At 37.3% G+C, this 24,110-nt stretch overlaps 1 protein-coding gene across 2 annotated transcripts in view; it reads left to right on the forward strand.

Moving 5' to 3' along the window:
• LOC105193439 (discoidin domain-containing receptor 2) overlaps nucleotides 1–24,110 on the forward strand; it is a 76,202-nt gene that overhangs the window by 21,128 nt on the left and 30,964 nt on the right. For both annotated transcript variants that reach the window (XM_026135909.2, XM_011157875.3), the window contains exon 2: nucleotides 15,733–15,867. In XM_026135909.2, coding sequence (XP_025991694.1) covers nucleotides 15,777–15,867 — 91 coding nt within the window. In that variant the 5' untranslated portion in view covers nucleotides 15,733–15,776. The remainder of the gene's footprint in view (nucleotides 1–15,732; nucleotides 15,868–24,110) is intronic.

Here is a 24,110-nt window from a genome sequence, read left to right on the forward strand (position 1 = left end):
ACTTGAAACAGTTATTGTTTGTAGGATTTTTTACGAATTATAAGTACCCAGATACAATTATAATCTTTTATATATACAGGTTGAAGTGTTCGCATTTAATACGTGACTTGATTGTTCTATAATATATTAAAGAACCAAATTATACGTTCTCTTACAACAGATAGTCATGATACTTAAACATTTACATAGAGAGTTCGCTCGAATGCATAAAATACAACATAGCGTGAAAAACAGTTGAGAAGATAGTTGAGAAAGCTTTTGAAATATAATATTTAAAATAACGATATCATATATGTCCTAACTGCTAAGTGCGTCTGTACAACCATGAGAGTTTCAACGAAAAGTTCTTGAAGGCAGAATGTAGAAATGTGAGTAACGTTGATGGAGAGGAAAAAGCATCAGAGAACAGAAAAATAAAAGAATAGAGAAAGAGAGAGAGAGAGAGAAAGGGTGAAGGAAAAAAGAAACGGAGAGAGAGGAAGAGGAATATTGGACTTTTAGCACCGAGTGGTCCTTAAAACAGAACTAGAGCCATATACGCGATGCCCACTTGCCGCGATGAAACGTCAGAAGCCGAAACTGCAGCTGCAACTCGGGGAGGGGAAAAAAAGCGTGGGCGATGTACTCGTAACTACAGCGACGATAATGCCACTCTACGAATGCATCCAAAGAGAACTGACGAAGCGTCAGAATTTCAAAAGCCGCTTCTGACTGAAATACATTGCGGGGAATCGCGTTCCCGTTTCTTTATCCTACTTTTTTTTGCAACATTCTCCCTATCCCCTCTCCCCCTGTTACCCCGTCGTACAACACGCCCTGCCACCTGCGTCGCGCTTTTTTCAAAGTGGAAATGCACTTACACGTATATATTCCCCGTGCGAACATATTGCATGCTCGACCGAGTGACGAAATGGACACAGGCGGGAGGAAACGGAGGTACACCGGAAAATGGTATGCCGTTTTTATTCCGTTCCGTTTTAACGGAACGGATACCTTCTCGTACGTCCGATCTGTTTTCAGAAGAAATTTTTTTTTTTAAAGAAAAATGACCCTTCGACGAAAGTGATATAACGAAACGTTACAATATTTGTATAAATTTAGTTTCAGCGCGTGATACAATTTCTGACGCGAGTGAGACCAAAAACATTTGTTTACGGTATTCAACAGCAATTTGAAAGATACAATCGTAAAAATACAATCGGTTAGAATTCCCACTTATTTCGTCCTATTCGCATTGCGTTTCATTCTCATCTATTCACGGTGCAGCCTCTCTTGAGCACGCAGCGCAACAGTTTTATAGATAAAAATAACAACGAGCGTATTTCACGCTCCTCACTTTTGTAGAGTTGCAACGAGTTTATTCGTTTCGGCGTGAGAATACTTCAAACATCCAGCGGAACTTAATTCTTTTCGCTCGCACACATTCAACCTTCTATAAAGAAAAATCGCGCGGAAATGGTCGCCGTTTTTGTGAAAATCTCACTACGTGAGACGTGCGCGCAATGCGCTCGCGTTAATGTGTTGACTTATGAACAATTTGAAGAAATAAATATTTGCAGACAGCACAGACAGATAGCGAAATGAAATGAAAGCTTTAGAAAAAGGCTAGATAAGAGTAGATAAAAGCAGTTTACAGGGGGAAAAACATAGTCTAATTTATTAACGTGAAAAATTTAAAAGAAATTCAAATGCTCAATTTTTCGTTTTAAAATTGCATATCGTACGAAGCGGAGATGCGCGAATAAAAGTGGTCCAACGTACAGTTCAATTAATCTAAAAAATATCTGTCACAAAATACGTTGAGAAACACGTTCGCGCTTGTTGTTAGACGTGCTCAATTTTGTGTCGGCAACATTATTCGCGTTAATTCCTTATACCTCAATTAATACCGCCATTGGCGTTTACCGTAATCTTCTTCCTCATTTCCGAGCTTAGATCCTGCATCTAATCAACCCGCTACTGAAATTCTCCGATGATAGCAAGCGTTTCGTAACCGCGTCATAACCGCGGCAACAGCGTTCTAAACGGTGGCAGGAGACGTAAAGCGCTAATTATAGCGATTAAAGCATGAAATCCATACTTCGACCTAAATCTAAAAAAAAAGTAGGAGACTGAACGTTTAAAAATAAATTATTAAATTTTTCTAGTTCATACGAGACATGCGCTTCTATTATAATAACTTCTAATATTAACTTCTATGGTAATAATTTCTTCTTTTATTTGTTCTATAATGAGGCAAGTAAAATTTAATAGAATATATAAAATATTCTCTACATTAATTTTCTATATATAATTAATAATATTATACAAATAGTTATGAAAGTATATATACTCGTTAGACTTCTGGAGATATTGGTTTGAATAATTTTGAAGACAGAATATCGAAGAAACGATGTCAAATTCAGTATATCGATTTTGCTACATGATATCATAAAATGAGTATGGGGAGAAAAACGAAAAGAAAAATCGAATTAGGTCAAAGAAACAATTTTTCATAGATTGAATATTTTACCTTTTTTTGCTATCTCTTTTATGAAGATCTCTAGAGTCACTTATTAAAATAATAAATCAAAAATCTGAGTTGGAGTGTAAAGCATCGGGAAAATTACTTTAAGATTCCATATAATCGTACAATATACAAGTTAATCATCGTTTTCACGGCAAAGGTTTCGAAACAAAAGTGTAATATTTCCAAGTCCTGTCGGAACTATAAATTTTAAAACGAGCGAGAAAACTAAGTGGCGATCTTCGGGCTTCGCATTTATAGCGCTTGCGTTTGCTAATGTTGGCCGATGTACGGGGAAAAAAGCAAGAACAATAATTTTTCGCGATGGGAAAAAGTATTTGTGGTACGGGGAGACAAAGAGCAATATTTTTTACAAAACGCGGAAACTCGCAAGGAGAGCAAAGAACCATCATTTAAGCTAAACAGGCGTAAAAGAGAGCGCAACGATGGTGGCCAAATGTAGCGCATTTTTCATATCTTATCGTAATAGTCGCTCCTATCAAAGAAAATTCGCTCGTTCGGGACGAAGTACAGCTGGCCAAACGTCTTGTTTGGATGATAACTTATGTGCCACTTTCGACGTTAGATGCTAACGACGCGCCAAGACACAACGACGTTCATTGATGTTACGAGGCACGAAATAGCTTTCAAGAGCATCTCATTGTCAGTGAAAAGATGTTTACTCATACTTGACTTGGCCCCAAAGGAAAGTACTGCTATCATCTGATACTGTTACGAGAGGATGTATGCGTAAGTCGCTATAGTTTATTAATAATTTACATAGTGGTTAGAGATTCTTTATCAGTTTACTTCTTTTCTTTGTTAATACAATGATGATCTTAAGCAATACTTATAAATTATAAGTATCGCTTTAAGATTTCATAATTTATAAATATTGTCTTAAGAATGTCATTAAAAGAAAGATCCGGGCCGACATATTAATGAGGTTGAGTAGACTTAAAAAATTAGTATAAACTTACACTGTATGTCCAAAAATGTTTTATTGACAAGTTATAAATGTTCAATTTTTATCCGTTGATTTTTATAAATTGTCTTATAATTATAACAAGAGTTCGAAAATTTTTCTTTCTGCAAAAATGGAAGCTTTCATTCGTTGAACTAATAACTACCAAAATTTTTTGAATATTTCTTTCGATAGAACAATTACGGACATAAATTTATATAAACTTTTTTTCACTTACGCGACCTTATTAACACGTTGTATAAGTTTGACCTAAACCCTTCTGGACACCTTGTACATGTATATATGTTTAAACAAAAAATTTTTATTTATTAAAAAATTAGTATTGTCCCCAGTTTTGTTAAATTAAATTATTGTAGCTAAATAAATTTACAGAATAATTCGTCGAATATCATTTTGGTGCACAAACTCTTTTTACAAGAGTAAATTGCGCAATCAATATCGTTTACGAATGATATGACACATTATACCTACAACTATTTATGCACATTGACGCTGGTGTGTTATCCGATTCGTACATCTTCAGCCTATACGCCACATTAATGATTAAATGTAACTGTGGTAAATTATAGGTTGCTTCCGGCAGCACTGCCGTCTAACAGCGCAATGACACGAAACGCAACACACGGAATATCTCGCGTCATTTTTTAAATTTGTTTCCCATATTACGCATACGGATTTTTTTCGATTACGCGAGCCGCTGACAACGATCGTTCTCATTTTTCACGCTTTCAATAGCTATTATAGCGATGATAATTGTAGTCAATCTATTTTTGATAATTGATATATAAATCTCTCTGCGAGAGATAGCGTGAAAAAAAAATGGAAAATTGAAAAATAGATTTGCGATGGCGCAATGGTTTTCGTCGTTATTCTGGCGATATCTACGTGATCCTGCTTCGATTTCGCAAATTCGCAACTTGCTTTCACACGCAGCCGGTATCTCTTAATGATCGGTTCTAACGCGACCAGGGTCGCCGACGATTGCGATAAAACCACTCGGTGGTAGGAGGTGCAAGCGATGGGGAGCACGGTACAGGGACAAAACGCAACGAACAAGGTGGGCGAAACGTGTCGCACGCGTTTCTCACACTTTATCATAACTCGGGATCGAACGGTCAGAGGTGCCGCTGGTACACGAGTGGCCGAACGATAACGTATGCACGCCGCTTCCGACTACGCCGGTCGGATACGGCGGTCAGACGTATCGGCGTCGCTGATAAGCGCCGTTCGATTCTGCTTTCTGCTGGAAAAGGCGTACACGCATACACAAACAGGCTCCGTTCTTTAGCTGAACGCGCCGCGCGCGGTGCAAGGGATTTATCGCGTGGCTTTAATAATTTATTAACCATCAGGAAAGATGAATATTTTATATGTGAAAGAACGCGAAAGTTAAAAGAAATAATATGCGAGGGAAAATGTGTGGAAGTAAAGATAATCCCGTGACGGTAAAATTGTATTTTTGATGTTCCTAGACTGTAATAACATATTAAACATCAGAGGGAACAAATATTTCACATGTGAAAGAGAGTAACGGAGAAATAGTGGAAACGTAAAGGGATTAAAGAAGGAAGTCAAGTGTGCGCAAGATAAAAATATTTTTTTGACTTTCATAAATGAAATGCATTTGTATTAAAATAACGAGAAGATTACTCTTTGAAATTAAACTTTCGCTTATATCTAACTGACATATTAATGTAAAACAATTATTTCACGACAAACTGTTGCATATGAACTTTTTTAAATTCAGCTATTAACATCATGTGCACCAAATTGATTTTATTTGCACATATTTAGCTAATAATATTAATTTATCATATTCATTTACTTGAATTTCTACATTTGCTTCCCTTGTCAATTTTCTTAAAGGTATAAACGTTGGTTATTTTAACATGCATCTAACTACAAACGTTCTGCTTTAGACACGCTAATTAAACAAGCAGTTTTTATTAACGGCACTAAGACGAAGCTTCAGACGAGATCCGCACGCGATGGTTTTAAAGTAATATTGTCACCGCAAAATCCCCGAAAGCTGCCTCCACGTAGTGGACGCGTCTGTGACGAGAAACTCTCGTCTCCGTCAGAGATTTATTAGATACCTTCCGGTCGGAGAATTCGTTGACAGTCACGGCGGTGCCCACAGCAAGAAAACAAGATCTTGCCGAGAACGTGAGCCGCGCTTTGTGGTCCATAAAGGGATGGCGTATATATACAATATATATATATATATATATATAAGTGTGTACATGTGTGTATGTGTATATATATATCCGACATCGTGGAAGAACAACGTACGATGTACACACGCGGCCGACGACGCTGACGATGGTGATGGTGGTGGCGGCGGAACGTATTACGCGCTCTTATCGCAATGACATACTTCGTACAGAAGGAGGAGGAAAATTGTATCCCTTGAAATGACGCGAGGTTAACCGAACAATGTAACGATGCCGGTGTATCGTTTCTGATGCCGCTGCTGCCGGTGGCAGCGACGTTACCGGGTGCGAGAAAGCATTGAACGCGTACCGTAGACATAACGTGGGAACGGCGACGACAATACCACGGCGACATATCATCGCGATTTCGTTTCCGCGCCGCTCGTCAGCGCGACGCGCGTGGCGCGAAAAGTTTCGACGCGCCCGAATTAATCTATTAAATCTTTTTGCCTTGTTCTTATATAGGAGAGAGGAGTTTCGCGGAAACTCGGGCAATTAAAAGTTGTCGTAACCGCGACTCGACGCGGCAGACGAGACACACGTTAAAGGCCAGCCACATTAGGATGAATGGCGCGAATCGAGGACGCGATTTCAGCTGGCGATGTAAGGGTGACGATGCTGCTGGCGACGGGAATGGCAAGAAGCATTCGATGACGTATTGTCAGATAGCTTATTATACGTAACGCGCGAGTCGCAACTACGAAACGAGAGCAGAGTGACGCATCGAGGGTATCGTTTAACGATACACTAGCCATTTGGGACACGCGCGCCGTTGGTTCAATGGTTCGCGCAACAATGAACCTTTTCGACGCGTGTGCGCGCGTCGGCGTCTACGTCGGCGTCGACGTCGGCGTCGCTCGCACGGGCGACACGAGAACTCCTTTCGCGCGTGACACGATTTCTCTAATTTAATTATGTTATCACACACGTACGTTCGCCACGGCTCCTTCGTGGAATCGTGGCCTCGACCCGGAGCAACGCGTCGCACCCGGAGCACCATCGATCGCGCGTCGAGAGCGCGTCCGAAAAAAATGTAGCGCGCGATGACGCGAAAGGCGTCTTGAATATCTGAACGGGGCAGACGCGCCCCGTCCGCAATTTCATTCGCGTCCGGGCGCGTACAGCGGAAATCGAATTAAATAAATTTCGCGCATTGAATTCGCGATGAAGTTCCGCGTCCATTATGCTTTCCTTTGCCGAAAGTCGTTTTATTCCGCGCTTCCGCTTTACGCAGATAACGCTCGAATGGTACGTGCAATATACGATAATGCAATGTTCCGGGGATGATTCGATGCACGCGCGCGCGCGCGCGCGCGTGTGTGCAACCGGTATGCAAACCTCCTCCGTTGAAATATTTGTAAGCAGGATGTTCGTTACCGCTCGCACTCTTTCAGAATAATTAATTACACGATGGCGCGCGATGTATGACCACGCGGCAGATGATTCATTGGTGGAGGAGACGGCTCGGGTCCATCCTGTCGGGAATACGATCCCCTTTTTTTCCAGGAGGAAAATCCGATCGTGTTCGGACAAGCGCGCCCCGCGCTCGCCATGCGCCGGATAATAACGCATGCTGCACCTTGCGCTACAGCAGTTGAAGCGGAAACAACGGAACTTATCGAGGATATCGTTTATCGATACTTTTCAACACTGGGCACCGCGGGGATGCATCAACTGTACGCGATAATACTTCGACGTCGTTTGCCGCGAGGATGCAAAGAGCCGTACGCGACGCGGGCGCGGCCGTCTCGCTTCTCATCCGTTATTAATCTACCAGAAAATGACGATCACCCTCGTCAGCTCGCCGAGGTAGAAAACTTGATTCACAATATAGCCAGCGGCAAGGGACGAACTGATATCGCATCGACGCAATATTATATGTGATGTAATTCATATCGAAATTGTCAAACTTTCAAATACATCAGCGATACAAACCGATATTGACAGTGGATACTGTCAAAAATAATTGTTTCACGATGGATATCGTGACATATATTCCAGTATATATGAGACACACTCCTGAGGCTTTCTTATATCTTATTACTCGTATTATTAAATCGCATGCATTTATATGTAATAACTTAACAATTTTACAAATGATTTTTTAATTGCAGTGGCATTAGCACCTTCGTTCAGTTTTGTTATTGTTAATTAACTAATATTTATCACGTGAAAATGTGATTTTCAATATTTTCTTACTATTCTTAACTCTCACTTACCACACGGGAGTGTGGCGTATCCATTTAAAAATCCTTTGTAAAAACCGATGAGGGGGACTAGTTATAAAAGGCGGGGGAAAAGTTAAATTTTCAATGTATACTTTTCCCTACTTAGGGTCGTCATTTTTTTGTGACAAAGTCGTAGTGATCGCACGTGAAAGTTGATAAATACGTAACTGAGAGTTAACGATAGAGTCGTAGTATTATAGTATCATAAAAATATACTAGATTAACAGAGTTTCAAATATAATAGCTATTAAAAATTCGATATTCTAATTATGTATGTAAGCTACGACAGCGATATTATTATAGAATATCATTATCATAACTCAATACATAATTCAAATTACGAATCTTTGACTTTATTTACAATTTTGTTAGTTAGACTGTTACATATTTGACATAGTATTTGTTTATGAAACTAGAATTTTTAATTTTTTATAATAATTTGAGAAATGCAATGCTTCTCTCGCTTAGACAACGAAGTAAAACGGAATTTTCTGAAATTCTCAAAAATTTTGTAGCTAACAATAAATCGCTTAAAATAGTCTTAACATTCCAACTGCCACGTGAATTCGTATGTAAATTTGTATGCGTGAGTGGCATAGTTATGCCGAAAAGGGTTAATGCGAATCGTGGAAAAGTGCCCGATGTAAACCGTGTGATTCATACTGAGATATAAATATGCATTACGCCAAGGAATATACAGCGTCGAATATTGCAAAAATCGCTGGAGCTTGTACACCATTATTCTTTCGGGACGTAATACCTGACGCTAGCCAAACGAACACCGCAAAAGTAACGGAGATGCCGTGCATACGTACATTTGTGTTTTCCCCTGTTGAAAATCTTCCACGGAATATAACATTGAAATAAGAAGACGTTTCCCCGATTGTACGCGAAACACAATAAATGGGCTTGACAGACATAGTTTTGTTCCATATAAGCGATGTCTCACCACCGAAAGATATATATCAGACATATCGTTTAGCAATACCGCACAGTGCGATCGTGATACACAACGATCGTGGATTTGTGTCAAGCAGAAGAAAACATATATGAGAAGCCGAAAAGACACGAATACCGTGACATGTGTATTCGAAACTATACAATCAGTACAGTAAAAAAAAAATTTTTTTTATACTCAAGTAAATATATTTATTTCAACGTTATTTGCTCAATTTAAAAAAATATTTCTTAAATTTAAATAAATTATTTTATATTAATATTTAGTTTTAATATCATTTCCTTGATTTATCATATTAAAATAAATATATTGTACTTAAGCATAAAAAACTTTTTTTCAGTGTATACATATAATTGTTTTAAACAAGTAAAACTTGTCAGTAAAAATTTTCGAACAAAAAGTTATCGCAATAATAGTGCAAACAATTATAGATTATTCATATCTTTTTTTTGAAGAAACTAGCTTGCGTTAAATCGATGTTATTCAGATCACCTATTGTGCTAATATTCTGTATCGACATCGATGTCAACTTGAAATAATGAAGCACTCAGGCTAATGAAGTCCATTGTTGCAATATGGGACTCGATAAATGTCCAGCCATAAAATTTTTCCGAAACTGTTTTACATAATTTAACATTGTTAAGTCTGAATTTAAGCTTGAAAAAAAAAATTTATCGTCTAAAATAGCGACATTTCGGAATAAACCGATGGTCGATGTAATCAATTCTCGGAATATTTTACCAGATACTTATTGTTCCAGTTAATACTCGTGCATTAACTTATGCCAAGACACACGTGAAGTTTAATCTTATACACAGAATCTCCGAAACTGGCTTCGGAGTGTGTGTCTTAGCCAGGTCTGGATATAGTCCAGGTTAAACCGTGTGAGCGCGACGAGCCGCGTGAAATATTACATCGTGCTAGTGCTTTGGAATACGTCCGCGCCATACACCGGTAAATGCCTAACGCCTTGTACAAACAGGCTGGCGTTATCTCGGCCGAGACCGTAGACGATGGAAGGCCGCAGGACATCGTGGCACGGTGGATAGAAGTTCCTACGATGTCGGGAAGAGAAGAAGGAGGAGGTTCCGGGTATATATGCGAAGAGTAGGTGAGAGCAATACCATCAGGGAGGACCAAAAGTCCCCTTGGCACTCTTACATGCTGCGATAGCTTAAAACCGCAGGGTACGCGATAATAGCTAGCGATAGGTCCATCGGGGTAGGCGGTGGTTCCGTCGGCTATTCAGGACGAAGCCTCCTTTGGGATTGCGTCTTATATGCGGACAACCACGAGAATCAACTTCTCCTTCAATATATGCAGAGATACGTATGTATATTGCGCGTCTCTACGATCGTTCCGATCGCACGATTCCGCGCGGTAAATGTGCGCTTTCGATAATATCGCAAGAAAATACTCTTACGATTTCCTGTGCAACACGTACGCCAACTTGCCATTTCCACATACGGAAAACACCTTCCGTTATTCTCCCGATCAAGTTAATATCTATTCCGTTCGAGTATCTATTTACGGACGCTACCGTCAAGAGTTTCTTTGCACAATAAGTAATATCCTCTAACATTGCTTATCTTTATTCTTGCGGATAGATGAAAATGGATTTTATAAACACACGCGATTTATTATCTTTAATTTTCTCTATAATTGTCGAAATATCTATGATGAAATATCTGATTATAAAAGAAATTTACTCGATTAACATAAAATTTTGTAACCGCATTACGATTTGCGATTTTCGTTTGCAACAGCGGAATTTCTTAGCTTATTGCGCAAGTGCACTAAGCCAAAGATCGTAAGTGTACATCGAGACGTTGCATAGAGGACAGGAAGGCTTTCGTACACCGCAACAGCATTAGAATAAACGAGCACTGAAAGTCTAACTGAGGTTCTTATGGGAATTATGGTAGCCTTAGGTAGCTGGTGGCTAACTAAAGTTAAGTAATTTATCCTCGCTACAATTTTCTACCACACAAACTCATATCAGTATTAAAACAAGCGATTCATTATTTTGTAGGTGGCGGATTATAACGACGACTTAGTATTATATCTTATTAAACTTTTCGATCAAATATGTTTATTATTTATTAATTATTTGATCATACATAATTATTTGATCTAGGAAACTTATACCGGACTGTATTGTATATTTATAAGCAATAATAAATGGGATTAGGACCGATAAAAATGTCAAACATAAAGAGATGAAGAAGTCAATATCGGTCAACAACAGATTTTGATGCAAATGATAATTTTTGTATAATTTTTTTACAATTTCCAGCTAACATAAACTGTGCGCCGATATTGATTCTCTTATCTTTAGATATTTACCACATATTAAAATTAACATATAAGGAAAAATATTTAAGCGTCAGTAAAATATTCAATATGACTTAAGTAACGGTACATTTAACATTAATACAATCACGATCAACGTAAATTGATATTCTTAAATGTTTAAAAGTAAACATTTGACTTGTCTTTCGGAATTTCAAACCTTCGCTTCGTACGATCTGCAAGTTTCACTGACTCTAGCTATCGAGCTCCATAAAATCTCAAATGTATTTTGCAACGACAGCAGGAAGAAATTCTTGTCCTCCTAGAGTTCTTGTCATTACAGAAAAGTCCTTGGAAAGTACTTCTGAGTCTTGAAAAATTTTACGAGGTTCTCCTTGTCATTTTCTAACGACTAAACTGTTTTGCTACGACATCGCTTTAGCAGTTTAATAACATAGACTTAAATCTTTAACCAATTAACTCTACTAATTAGTGCCATCTATTAATACTAAAAAATTTAATAAAAAAATTATTTGAAGAAATAGAAAAAGATGTTATAAAATCTAATTCTATAATAAACAATAAATGTATCATTATATTACAATTAACAATCTTATGATTATTAAAAATTAATTGTCAATAAAATAAGAATAAATGATACACATTTGATCTCCCGCTTTCCCTATCTACACATCTATTTATCTCTCTAGTTTCTATCAGTAAGCAATCTAACATTTATCGAGGTATCGCGTGTAATGATTCGTCGCAATGGATGACATGGCAATATTTAATCACGATATCCGGGACGTCCAACCAGCATAGCTAATGAGGCAAAATGTCTTCAATTAAGTGTATCACAAGGTATCGACATATCGCGTACAAGATAACGAGGCACAGCCGTCATATGACGCGATCGATATTGCACTGCCAGAGAGTCCCTTTGATCGTCTACACATATAGACGTTCGTATGTGTATAACCAATAGGAATGAGGTGCGTATTAGCAAACATCAAGCAGGCTAATTTAAAATTAACTAATCACTCGCAGATAAATGCAGTTATGGCATCACGTCGAAATGTAAATTAGTATTAGGTCGCTAATTGCCTGTGCGTGGATTAGACGATCATTATGCTGCTAATTATGTCGCAATAAACTAAATGTAATAATATATAGCAAAACCTAATAATATTCCTGCACTATGCGTGTGAAAGTAGTGTAAATATTAGTTCTCTTTAGGTTTGTATGTATTTTAATAGACGAGACGAGCAAGTATAAAACGCTCAGAAAATGAAAATATATATTGAAGGAAACCATAAGGGATTAATGCCCATACGAATATAGTTAAAGATTAATTAATAATATAACTATATTTTTTGTATGTCACAGCGATTTCAATAAGTATATTAACCAGTCGTGTAATCATAAGATGATAGTAGTTATATTGAGCAAATGCTTCAATGCCCCCATATTTGATTAATACCTCTAACCATTTCTCTCCGTGAAGAGTGAGTTTTTTATTTTACTTTCTAATATATATCTATAATGTATAATGGATATTCTTCCGCATTTTACTAATACGCAACGTATCCGTCCGATATTCCTTCAAAATAATTATTATACTGTTTCTGCAGCGTAAATTACAGCCATTATAAAGTAATTAGTGGCGCTTCCACGATATATTAATCGAGATCACGATTTTCGAGTGATATGTTTATTAGTCCGGTACGCTGTACAGACTCATTACATATATAAATTGGCACCAATTTAATTATCAGGCCCCTGCTATTGACAGATGCACACGTACTCGGCTTTGAAATTCTCTAACAAAGCGAGCTGCTTCGCTCGTAGATCTTAGAGCGTAAGAGAGCAAATAGCGTCCTCTGCGACAGATCGATATGGATGCACGTGTGTATACGCATACGTCAATAATCAATTAAATTATCGGCAAACGCATCTAGAGAGACGCCGTCCTAATTTGCGCCTCCAAATCGCTATAGCGGCATACAGTTATAGAACCGGCCGTTTGCTAATTATTTGCGGCAGGCAGAAAACGCGATCTAAACGGGCGATACCACATCACGCACTCCGTGCGAGGGTCGTTAATGGTATTTCGGTAACATCAGGTCGCAAGTGTGCACTAATTAACGCTATGTCGATAGCAATGCTACATGTCCTGATACACCAAGAAACACATAGGCGTACAGTTATATCCGTGCTGGCGTCACATTGCGTTTACAATCTATCAAAACGCGATAAATCCGTCGCGAAATTATCCGTAAGCGGCGAACTCTTCGTACGGCGCGGCGGCGGTATGAAACCGTGCAAAACAAATTTAATCATATTCATTTACAAGTATCGTAAATTATCCATATTCAAAGAATGTTTCGGGAGAGAAAAGTTAACAGAATGTTGTTATGAATCAAATTTCCGAAAATTATATAGTTTGAGATTTTCTATCGCACGTGTGTGTGTTTGTGTGTGCCCGTCAGTATTTATTATAATTTATCAAAATGCAGGAACGCGATAATTATCAAATTGATATTTTTGATAATGCAACATCGTGGCAATTTTCGTGGGAAAATACCTGGCGCAAAATTGTCATATATTAATATTTATTACCCCGGGTCGATTCTTCATCTCTCGTATTACCATTAATATCCGTTTCTCTAATAGTAGAATACATAAATAAATATCTGTAAATATTACGTAAATACGACTCGCAAAGTTGCGATTACATCCGCGGTTTGTTCACGTTTACTTACACACTCGCAAACAAAATCCCTTCGAATCTGCATCAACTCGAGCATAAGCGGATCGATTTTAACCACAGAAATTTCCTACGCATAACGTTGTATCTGTTTTCATTCCGGGATTAACTTTTATTCTTCCTCCAGACTAACGTCATTCAGGATTTTATTCATTTCCGCTCGTTAAATGTATCGTCGATATGTAGACAAGTCGACGTACACGGATTCGGAAATGGTGAATGACGCTAACTAACCGGGATGCACCTGTCTCCGTGTGTGTCGTGTGTGAATCGTGACGCTTTCCCGATGGTCGCTAGACCAAAAAATTCGAGGTATTTATTATAGGTAAATTGCCAGTTGAGTTAACCCGCGAGAGATATTAAATCGCGTGACAGCGTAACGTCGCTCCCGAGCGAAAGCAATTAATTAATGTCGATTGATGTGAATACCTTTCGCGTGGACATTCACGGCTCAGCTACGATATAAACGCAGTCAGTGCCGTGGAAGCTGGATAGTGTCTAGCAACTTAGTTTCGAACCTTCTATCTACGATCAATTACTCTTCGTGCAGTTAATTACTCTTTGTCTAGCTCCTAGCAATACGTTATTCTCTCCTTATTCTCGCGATAGCTCAGGAAAGCGCTATCTTACGATACCTGCATGAATTTTAAAACGTCCTCTCTATAACGACGGACATATCGGAAATCTTTTCCTATGATATATTAATACAATATAATAATATAATGAGGTGTATAGAATCTATTTCTATCTCTAAAATTCCTCTCGTGAATAATTCAACGCGATCCTTAACATTATTAGCAAACGCTCGTTCAATTTCCTCAAAGTTGAAAAACGCAAAAAGTAACGCGTACCTCTTTCTTTTTTTCTTTCTTTCTCCGATTCTTTAAAAATATCTCTCCCTAATTAGAAAATTTTTCTAGTAACTCAATTATTTTTATAATATAGAGCTGACTTATTCCTTAATATTCCTTAAGTTTTTTCCCAAAATGCAATAAGTTCGTTCTTCCATTACCTCTTATCACGCTTTCCTTCAGCCCTCCAACGAGAAGAACACGCGGACGCAAGGTTGGGCTAATTGAGCGGGGACTCGATTTCGAGTAGGTCTCTCTATGTTTTCTCTAGGCGACGCACGTACCGCGGAAACCACCGAGGGCTGACTGGTCGTCCAGGATTGTGCCAAGAAAAAGGAATACGTAGACGCGTGTAGTTTTACTCTTAAGTCGATTAAGTTCCTTTTTACTTGACCCTCCACCTCAGGCGCTGGGATAGAAAATATTTCGAGAGGCGGCTTTAAAATCTCCCGGGTGCTTCGTGTAGAGACGTGACCGAATAGCGATCGAAGGTTTTATCCGGACCGAAAACAATGGCAGCAAATTGGAAGGCGGGCAATATCACGTGGACTTCCGAAGCACGTCCTTGCACGAGGAGCTAAGTCTGTCTTCTCTGCTTTAAATATTGATTCCGGAGATTGGTGAAATCAAACTAGAATTCTTTCTCCCTCCCCATCCTCTCTGTCTCTCACCCGCTCCCTCCCCTCTCTCTCTCCCCCTTCCTCCCTCTCTTTTGGAAAACCAATTTTGACAAATATTGTAAAAAAGGTTTTGTCAATATTTTGACGGATATTGACAAATATTGTTTTAACAATCAATGCTTAGTAAGCAAATGTTAAAGTTCAAAAGAAAGATACATGATTTAATACAAATATTTTATAAATATAAATGTTTCATAAATAACTTATGAATTTTATAAATTTTCATAAATAATTTTATAAATATGTTTACAGTTATTTATCGAATGCTCTGATGAAGTCATCACTCAACGGAGAACATGAAGACCGATTATTCATCGATAATCGCTAGGTTCTGCACGTTGCTGATACTGTTTGGACCCGTCACGGATGTCTATTCACTCGATATACGTAAGTATAACTTGCAACAGTCAATTAAATAGATGTATCCATTACCCAATGTACATATAATAGATAAACACACGAGCATTGCACAATTTAGTGATTGTGATGCGTGCTATTTTATGTAGAAGGGCCACTAACATTACATAGCTCTATTTTGGAAGTAAAATTGTCAGTGATACGACTCGAATAATTTTGCTTGTATAGCATTCGCATTTTATTCTCATTTTTGACGCAACGTTTAAGACGTAGCAAGCACTAATTTAAATTGATATTTTTAAATGTGAGGCCTTGTGATAAAGCATTTTTCGAGCTAGAATAATCGCCTAGTTCTTGTGGGCGAAGTGACAGGCAATAACAAAGAAAGTCCCGTGCAGTCAGCTGCGCGAGAAGTCAAACGATGTGTTTCCGAGCGAATTCCGGGCTGTTGCAGCTGCGGAAAGCCCATTCTGTAGAGGTGCTATCCTTACCTTGCCCCATACCGCGGCTTTCTCTCCATCTCCTTAGCTCGCTCCTTCTCTCGGCTGTCAAATTTTTCATCGGGAGCAGGTGATTTCCGAGTTTTTATTTTCCTCCGGCCTGCACTACGATGGGGGTGCTATCACTCTGAAGTAATGACTCGCTATTCTCCATCCGCCCGGGGGATCAATTATTTTGAATCTAATGCGACAGGATAAATTGCATCTCGCGGAAGTCTCCTTGCGCCGCTCTCTCTCTTCTTCGATTCCTCTATCCCTTCTGCAGGGGTCGTCGGCGAGGGAAGCGGAGCAATTTTGCGTTAAAAGGCGCGCGCGCCACCTTCGGAAAACAATTCCCTCATTACCCCGAACCAGGCAGGTCGCCTTGTAGCTCGATAAATTAGTCAGAAAGCAGCGTGTATCGATTGCTTTATATTGCTTCGTGTATACTGAATATTTAGAACATTCCTTGAAATCTCATAAAAAACTTGATATGTTGAAAATCAATGGAGTACATAATGCACTACGTGAATGCATTATTTAGTATATTTTACTATAACATAAATTTTTTTTATTCCATTTTAGAACGTAACTTTTCAAATTTTAAAACGTAAATTTTCAAATTTTTTATTTACAACAAATAATATAAATTATATAATATGTATTGTGTTATCAATTTATCGTATTATTCGTTTAGAGATTCTTCCATTTTACTCGGTATAAATGTGAATTCGATAAATTTTTTATACTGCGCTGCAAAATGCAAATTCAATTCATAATCAATTTATAATGAAATTAATATTTATTGTATGCATAAATTGGTTATAAAAATTGTATAAGTAACCGAGTTACCAACAAAAACATTGGATTATATTAATGCTAATGATTCTTGACTTTAGAATCATAAATTCGGTATTTTTACTTAGAAATGTTCAAAAAAAAGCGAGCGATGAAGCAAACATCAAACGCGTTAAAGATATTAAAAAGAAGTTTAAATCGAAAAGCTTTCCAGAGTATATTCAACATCATCTGAATCGAAACGCTTCGATGATTTTTATCAAAGACGATCGTTGATTTGCGTTGAGATACTGAACGGCGTGTCTTTTTTGCGGTATAAAACTCGGCGACATTCTTTCTTCTTCAATCGATTATCGGCATATAAAGCACTATGGTTACCAAAAGAACATTCAAGCCGCTTAAGAAGTTCCTAAGATTATTGATGTTTCCGCAAAGACCGCAATAAAGGAGCTCGTGTCTCTATTTCCGCTTTGCTGTAATACGATCCGTGATGATGTACGTGCCCAAAATATTATACCTTTAGAATAGAACACGCGAGTTTATGTAAAGGCCACACTTTAGCTTGAATATTAAAGGCTATCCTATTCTCTTTCGTTTTTCTTTACCACTTTTTTCACCGTTTTTCATAAGTTGTCTAGGATCTTTTAATCATTTTTTAATCGAATAGAGTACTAGTCGTGGATCACTAAACATAGAAAATGCATGTACACTTGCATCATCACGTTATATATGACTACGTCATATTTTACAAAAGGTCAGCGCCATTACTCTTACACCTTCCTCGTGGTAACGACTTCCTCGAGAGACGACTTAATGGACGAAAGGTCGTAGAAGCGGAGGAAACGCCGTGGAACACCTAGCACGTAGAACGCCGTTGACACAAATGCTCTGACCATGATTTAAGGATGTTTTCCACTTAGATCTATTAAAATAGTTATCCAACTTTAATGCGTACATATTCGATAGTATGACGCCAATAAAAAATTCGCATAACTGTTAATCGTTAGACTCTAAGCACTAACATCATTCTAAAGCTTTCGCTAAGCGTTGTATTAACAAAAATAAAATTCAAACAAGCGGTAAAAAGCAGATATAAGAAAGGAGGGTGTACGAGATGGTGGAGAATTGGAGGGCAAGTGGAGGAGTAAACGGGCAACCATTGTTGCGAGCTTTCGCCCGTGCTAGGTTCCGTTGGCGTTTTCCTCGTTATGGTAAATGGTCTTGTCTTCGTGGTTGGGCAAACAGTTACACAACGATAAGTGCTAGCAATGTCGGATGTAGTCGGCCGCTGTCTCAAGATAGTTTCTAGGACCTTTGCTCTCTGTTCCTCTTCCTTTGAACGAATGGTAGTTTCGTGACTGTCGTAGCCGAGATTCTCTAAAAGGTGTCCAGTATGTAATGACTATTAAAGATTGCACAAAAGTTTCTATTATTCGCGAAAGCAAATCACTCTATTCCATTGGAAATACATGAGTACCTACACTCAGTTATTACGCTTGCCTCGGCAGGGAAAGAGAGAGAGAGAGAGAGAGAGAGAGAGAGAGAGAGAGAAAGAGAAAGAGAGACAGAGAGAAAGAGAGACAGACAGACAGACAGACAGACAGACAGACAGACAGACAGACAGACAGACAGACAGACAGACAGACAGACAGACAGACAGACAGACAGACAGACAGACAGACAGACAGACAGACAGACAGACAGACAGACAGACAGACAGACAGACAGACAGACAGACAGACAGACAGACAGACAGACAGACAGACAGACAGACAGACAGACAGACAGACAGACAGACAGACAGACAGACAGACAGACAGACAGACAGACAGACAGACAGACAGACAGACAGACAGACAGACAGACAGACAGACAGACAGACAGACAGACAGACAGACAGACAGACAGACAGACAGACAGACAGACAGACAGACAGACAGACAGACAGACAGACAGACAGACAGACAGACAGACAGACAGACAGACAGACAGACAGACAGACAGACAGACAGACAGACAGACAGACAGACAGACAGACAGACAGACAGACAGACAGACAGACAGACAGACAGACAGACAGACAGACAGACAGACAGACAGACAGACAGACAGACAGACAGAGAGAGAGAGAGAGAGAGAGAGAGAGAGAGAGAGAGAGATGAACGAAGGAGATATATATATCAGAGGAACACACAACCAAACTTATATTGTAAGATTAACTTTAGAATCCGCGATTTCTGATGAAAGTTTGCAGTGTTGGCATAGCGCTATGACAGACATGAAGTTAAATGGTAGACTACTATGTATAAGACCTCAGTAGCATACTAGTAAAAATAGTCATCCAGGAAGCGAGAGTTTCAGTTTCTGCTTTTTTTTTACCAATAGTTTTATTTATAAATATGTATCACAGAAAGGAAAACTAAATGAATTTTTAATACATTTGCATTAAATACTTTAAATTAAATTAAATTAAATTAAATTAATATAAATATAGAAATATTTATTTCAAATTGTTCACAGATAATCTATAGATAAAAAACAGCAAATCTGGGTCATCTGTATATTTTACTGTTAAAAGATATCTGTCACTTCACCAAAGAAACTTATGATACTCATGATACAAACTCATAATTTGAATATGCAAATCACAATAAGTTATTTTAGCAAAGATATGCAAGAATGTAATAAAACTTTTTAATGAAACTTTTCACAGGTTTCTTCAATACATTAAAAAATTTTCCATGTAAATATGTGAGCGATCGTAAACTTGTAAAATAATGCTATAAGAATATGCTCTGCGTCATGAAAAAAAGAAAGAATAACTAGGAATCGAAAAAGTGTCTCAAACTTTTGCTTAACGATTTACAAATTTTCTTCTAAATCACTATAGAGCGTAGTTCTATTCGATTTAATATTCGACTGCAGTACCTCAAGCGTGATCGTTTAAACTTCATTCCAAAGCCACTTCCGAAAAAACCGTTTATTATTCCAAACGCCTATTTTCATGCACGAGAATCCGTTCGAGAGTGATCTATACATTTTCTTCAACGGGGCTAGCTCTCATAAGTCGACCAGGAGCGTTTAACAACGTTATAACTTTGGTAACTAGGGCAAATTTGCCGGCAAAGGAGATTTCTACACGTCGTTCTACTTTCTCGCCGATAACAAATTAGCCAAGTTCAATATTTGACTTGGTAATGATTTCGGCATCGCTCGCATTACTTACATGGCCTATCCATATAGACACATAGCGCTCAGTGACAATTTACCCAGCTTGCAAGAAAATCAATCACAATGAGTATTAACAATTCATAAAGACTGTAAATTAACTGTATCTCTTGAGATTCAAAGTTTATAATTTTATGTGATACATGTTTATAATCTTAAAAAATTGTAAACTCTATTCTAAAATTTTATTTTTAAACAAATCTTGTTTTATCATCAAAAATACAAGAAGTTAATTGGATTGTTTTTTTCAAAGTAACATTAATGCTTGTTGCCAAAATACTAAAATATTAAGTTATGTTTAATTAGTACAAAATTATTTGTCAATGATTGAATGATTTCTTCAATATTATATAAGCCACTTTTATTATATGAACCAGCAAATGCAATGATTCCACGAATTAATATTAGCCGCTTATGACCATTATTGTCCTTTGTAAAATTTAATTCATTTAATTATCAGGAATTGTTAACAGAGAACTCGTATTTGTGTAATATTCAATGCGAATTCATTTTTCATGCACACGCGATTATATTATAGAGGTTGATCAAAGGATGATTTAACTGTCAGTAATTAGTGGGGATAATTATAGAAAGATTGTAGATTAAGACGAGCTAATGAGAGAGATAATATTACAATCCTCTCATTCCGCGCGCATTCTTTTGATTTCGATTAAAATCCAATTTTTCTTCGCCGCCAACCACGTCATTGACAATAGATCAAATTCGCTACACCTTGGCGGTGACTTTGATGCCCCAAGAAAAATTCCTATTTTCCCTCTCGCAGCCACCTTCGCCTTCTCACGTCACCCCGTTTAGCCCGATATCGCGTCCAACCTTTTTCCCATTTTCCACTAGGCGATTCTTCCGCCTAGCCTTTCAATTTGAAATGCAGAAGAGTTCCAAATATTCCCAACTAAATCCGGAATCGTGTTGTCGTCGGTTAATTCTTCAACGTGCTATTTTTTGCATGTAACACCGCCTTTTCATTGTCTATTCTTTTGTCACTTTTAAAACAAGATCAAATAGATGAACTTGAAAAAAACACTGTCAGAAATAATTTTAACGTTTGACCGTCTATTTAAATTTGTCATATTTTTGTGACTAACGCGACATATCTATTTTTACATTTTATGAGAGACTGTAATGTTTATACCATTCTTAAAATAAATAATTTGACGTAGTACAACAAGATTGATATAGAAATCACCGTATTAAAAATAATAATAAGTAACAAAAATGGGAAATGTGAGTCAACGCGGAAATTATTGCGCAAACATTATAATCAGTAAACAAACTTTAATGTGTCATTCAGATTCGCAAAAAAAAAACATTTGACGTAGACTTTTAATTACTAAAACTGGTTACAACATTAAAAATTTTTATGATTAAATTTTTTTTAATATTAAACGTGTACTTTTCATCATATACGAAACATGTTATTTACATATTTATGTCCAACTTTTGCGATACAAATCACAATTGCATAATAGTTAAACGTTAGACAATAAGCAATCCATCATAAAGTCTATAATATAGCAAAGTCAATGTGTAAAGACATTCCCCCAGCTTTCGTTTGTCCGAACGTTCCCTGTTCTCTTTTCTCTCACCATCCTTCAGCTAAATCGACCATCTGCGACAAGAAGCAGCCTGGCTTTCCTCGGATTTGAAATGCAGAGCAGTTTTCCTCGAGAATGAAAACCCACAGTGAGGTGGAAACGTCGTCTTGTCCAAGTCTAAGTCGCTTCGCCGGTTAATATCTTTGGGTCTTATCTTCCTAGAAATAAAATAAAACTTGCCCACGATGTGGCTCATTGTCTCCTTAGTCGGCATCTTTATTCGCAGTTACCTGTACCATTCCTTTTTACTTCTAAATCAACTATTCCTCGAAGTCATATTGAAAAGAGAATTCGTAATGTCGCATTTAAAATCCCAATCCAGATTTAACAAAGATCTTACAGCCTTGAAAATTATTCGAATGTTGAAATGTATTTATAATTTGCTTTTCAGGAAAAATGAAAAAACATAGAAAAAAATATCAAATGCATTCCTATTATTGTAAAATTCGCGATGAGTTTATTAAAAAGACGTATATACATTTGATATCAACCGATAAAAAAAAAGGTATCAGCGCATTATCATTTTTTAATAAGGAATCGTATTACTAAGTGACTTTTTAATTTTATTCTTATAAAAATATAACGTCATCTATAATTTGTATTTTTCTTTTTATCTGTCTTCGTTGCATGCAAAATTGATTTAGTATACCGATATTATATAAATTCACATAAAGGTTTAACATTTTTTGTTTATATGCCTTTCAGCAAGTTGCAAAACAATACAAACAAAGAAGAAAAAAGTATTAATCGCACGTAAGATATAAAAATTATGACTTTATGAATCATTTCAGCTTATTCATTTTACTGTCTTGGAACTTTTATTAAATTTTCATATAATAAATTATGTAGAACTTTAGCATTTTCTTGAGAGAGAAAATAATATATAAAGCCTTTTTAGGTTGATTGAACTGACTTGTGATAGAGAAAATATAATTTAGTATTTATCATAATTATGTCGTTATAAATTTTATCATAAAAATTATATAAATAACATGTTTCATGCTTCATATAATTAAAAAAATGCACGTTTCACATATTCAATAAACTTAATTAAAAAGCTCTTAACATTCTAATCATTTAGCTAGAACAAATTTATCAAATTCTTCATTTTAATAATAATATTAATACTCTAATTTCGAAATCTTATTTATTTATACTGAGCAAATATTGGTTGATCTTATATAGTTTTTTTAATAGAAAATCAATTTCTTTGCAAGTATTCTATCGATGAGAGAACAATAGGGTATTTCTTGTAGATCAGCCTTCAACTTTTATCTCTACATGGATGAAAGAAAACATCACGCTTCTAGTGGCTCATTGTCTTTTCAACTCATCTTCGCTTTTCTTCTCTTTCCATCGTCCAGTCTTTTTCGTCTAATCTTTGTCCAACGCGCTCGACAGCTCTTTCGTAGGCGAAGCAACTTGGAAAAGGGAATTCAAATGAGCGACACGATGAAAGCCAAGTTACAGTGGCATGCTTGCAAATAAAAAAAAAATTAAAGTCATCCTTTAAAACGAGGAGATTTGACCGAGTTTATCTTTGAAATCCGTTGAAATATTAAACATCTTTAGTTTCATATACGAAAGAAAAATAAGTAGACATGTCCATTGTATTACTCGTGTTTTATGCATCAGAAAATATTGCGTTTACATTATCCAACAAAAATGTTTGCAGTGAAAATTTTAGAATAACAAATTATTTTTGCCGTATGGGAAATCTCCATTAAAACACGCTGGAATAATGTTTAAAATAAAGAAACGAACAATAATATTCCACGCTCTAAAAGAAATTTCTTTTTCTCCCGCAGCCTAGGAATGTTCCTTTTTGTAATTTTTACCAGAAAAACGTTTCAACTCTTCGCCACAAAATTTCGAAACCAGGCGCAGTATGTAGGTTCGATCGAATTGCCTCTTGAATACCAGAAATACTCGGAACGTATTCGTACCGAGCCGGAGTTCGCCATACGCGTTGATGTAAGTAAAAACGCGGTGAAATGTTCGCGCGACCGGCGAAGTGCAACCGGAGTTCGGCGGAATACTCGTTTGAAAAGCTGCTCTATTTGTTGCGTCGCGAAAAGCACTCGTGCCTTTTCTCGCATTCAAAGTTTCAGCGGGCACTCCGCGCTCTGAAAACACCGTCGTCTTCGCTCTG

Source organism: Solenopsis invicta, chromosome 9 (assembly GCF_016802725.1).
Source record: "Solenopsis invicta isolate M01_SB chromosome 9, UNIL_Sinv_3.0, whole genome shotgun sequence".
NCBI lineage: Eukaryota > Metazoa > Arthropoda > Insecta > Hymenoptera > Formicidae > Solenopsis > Solenopsis invicta.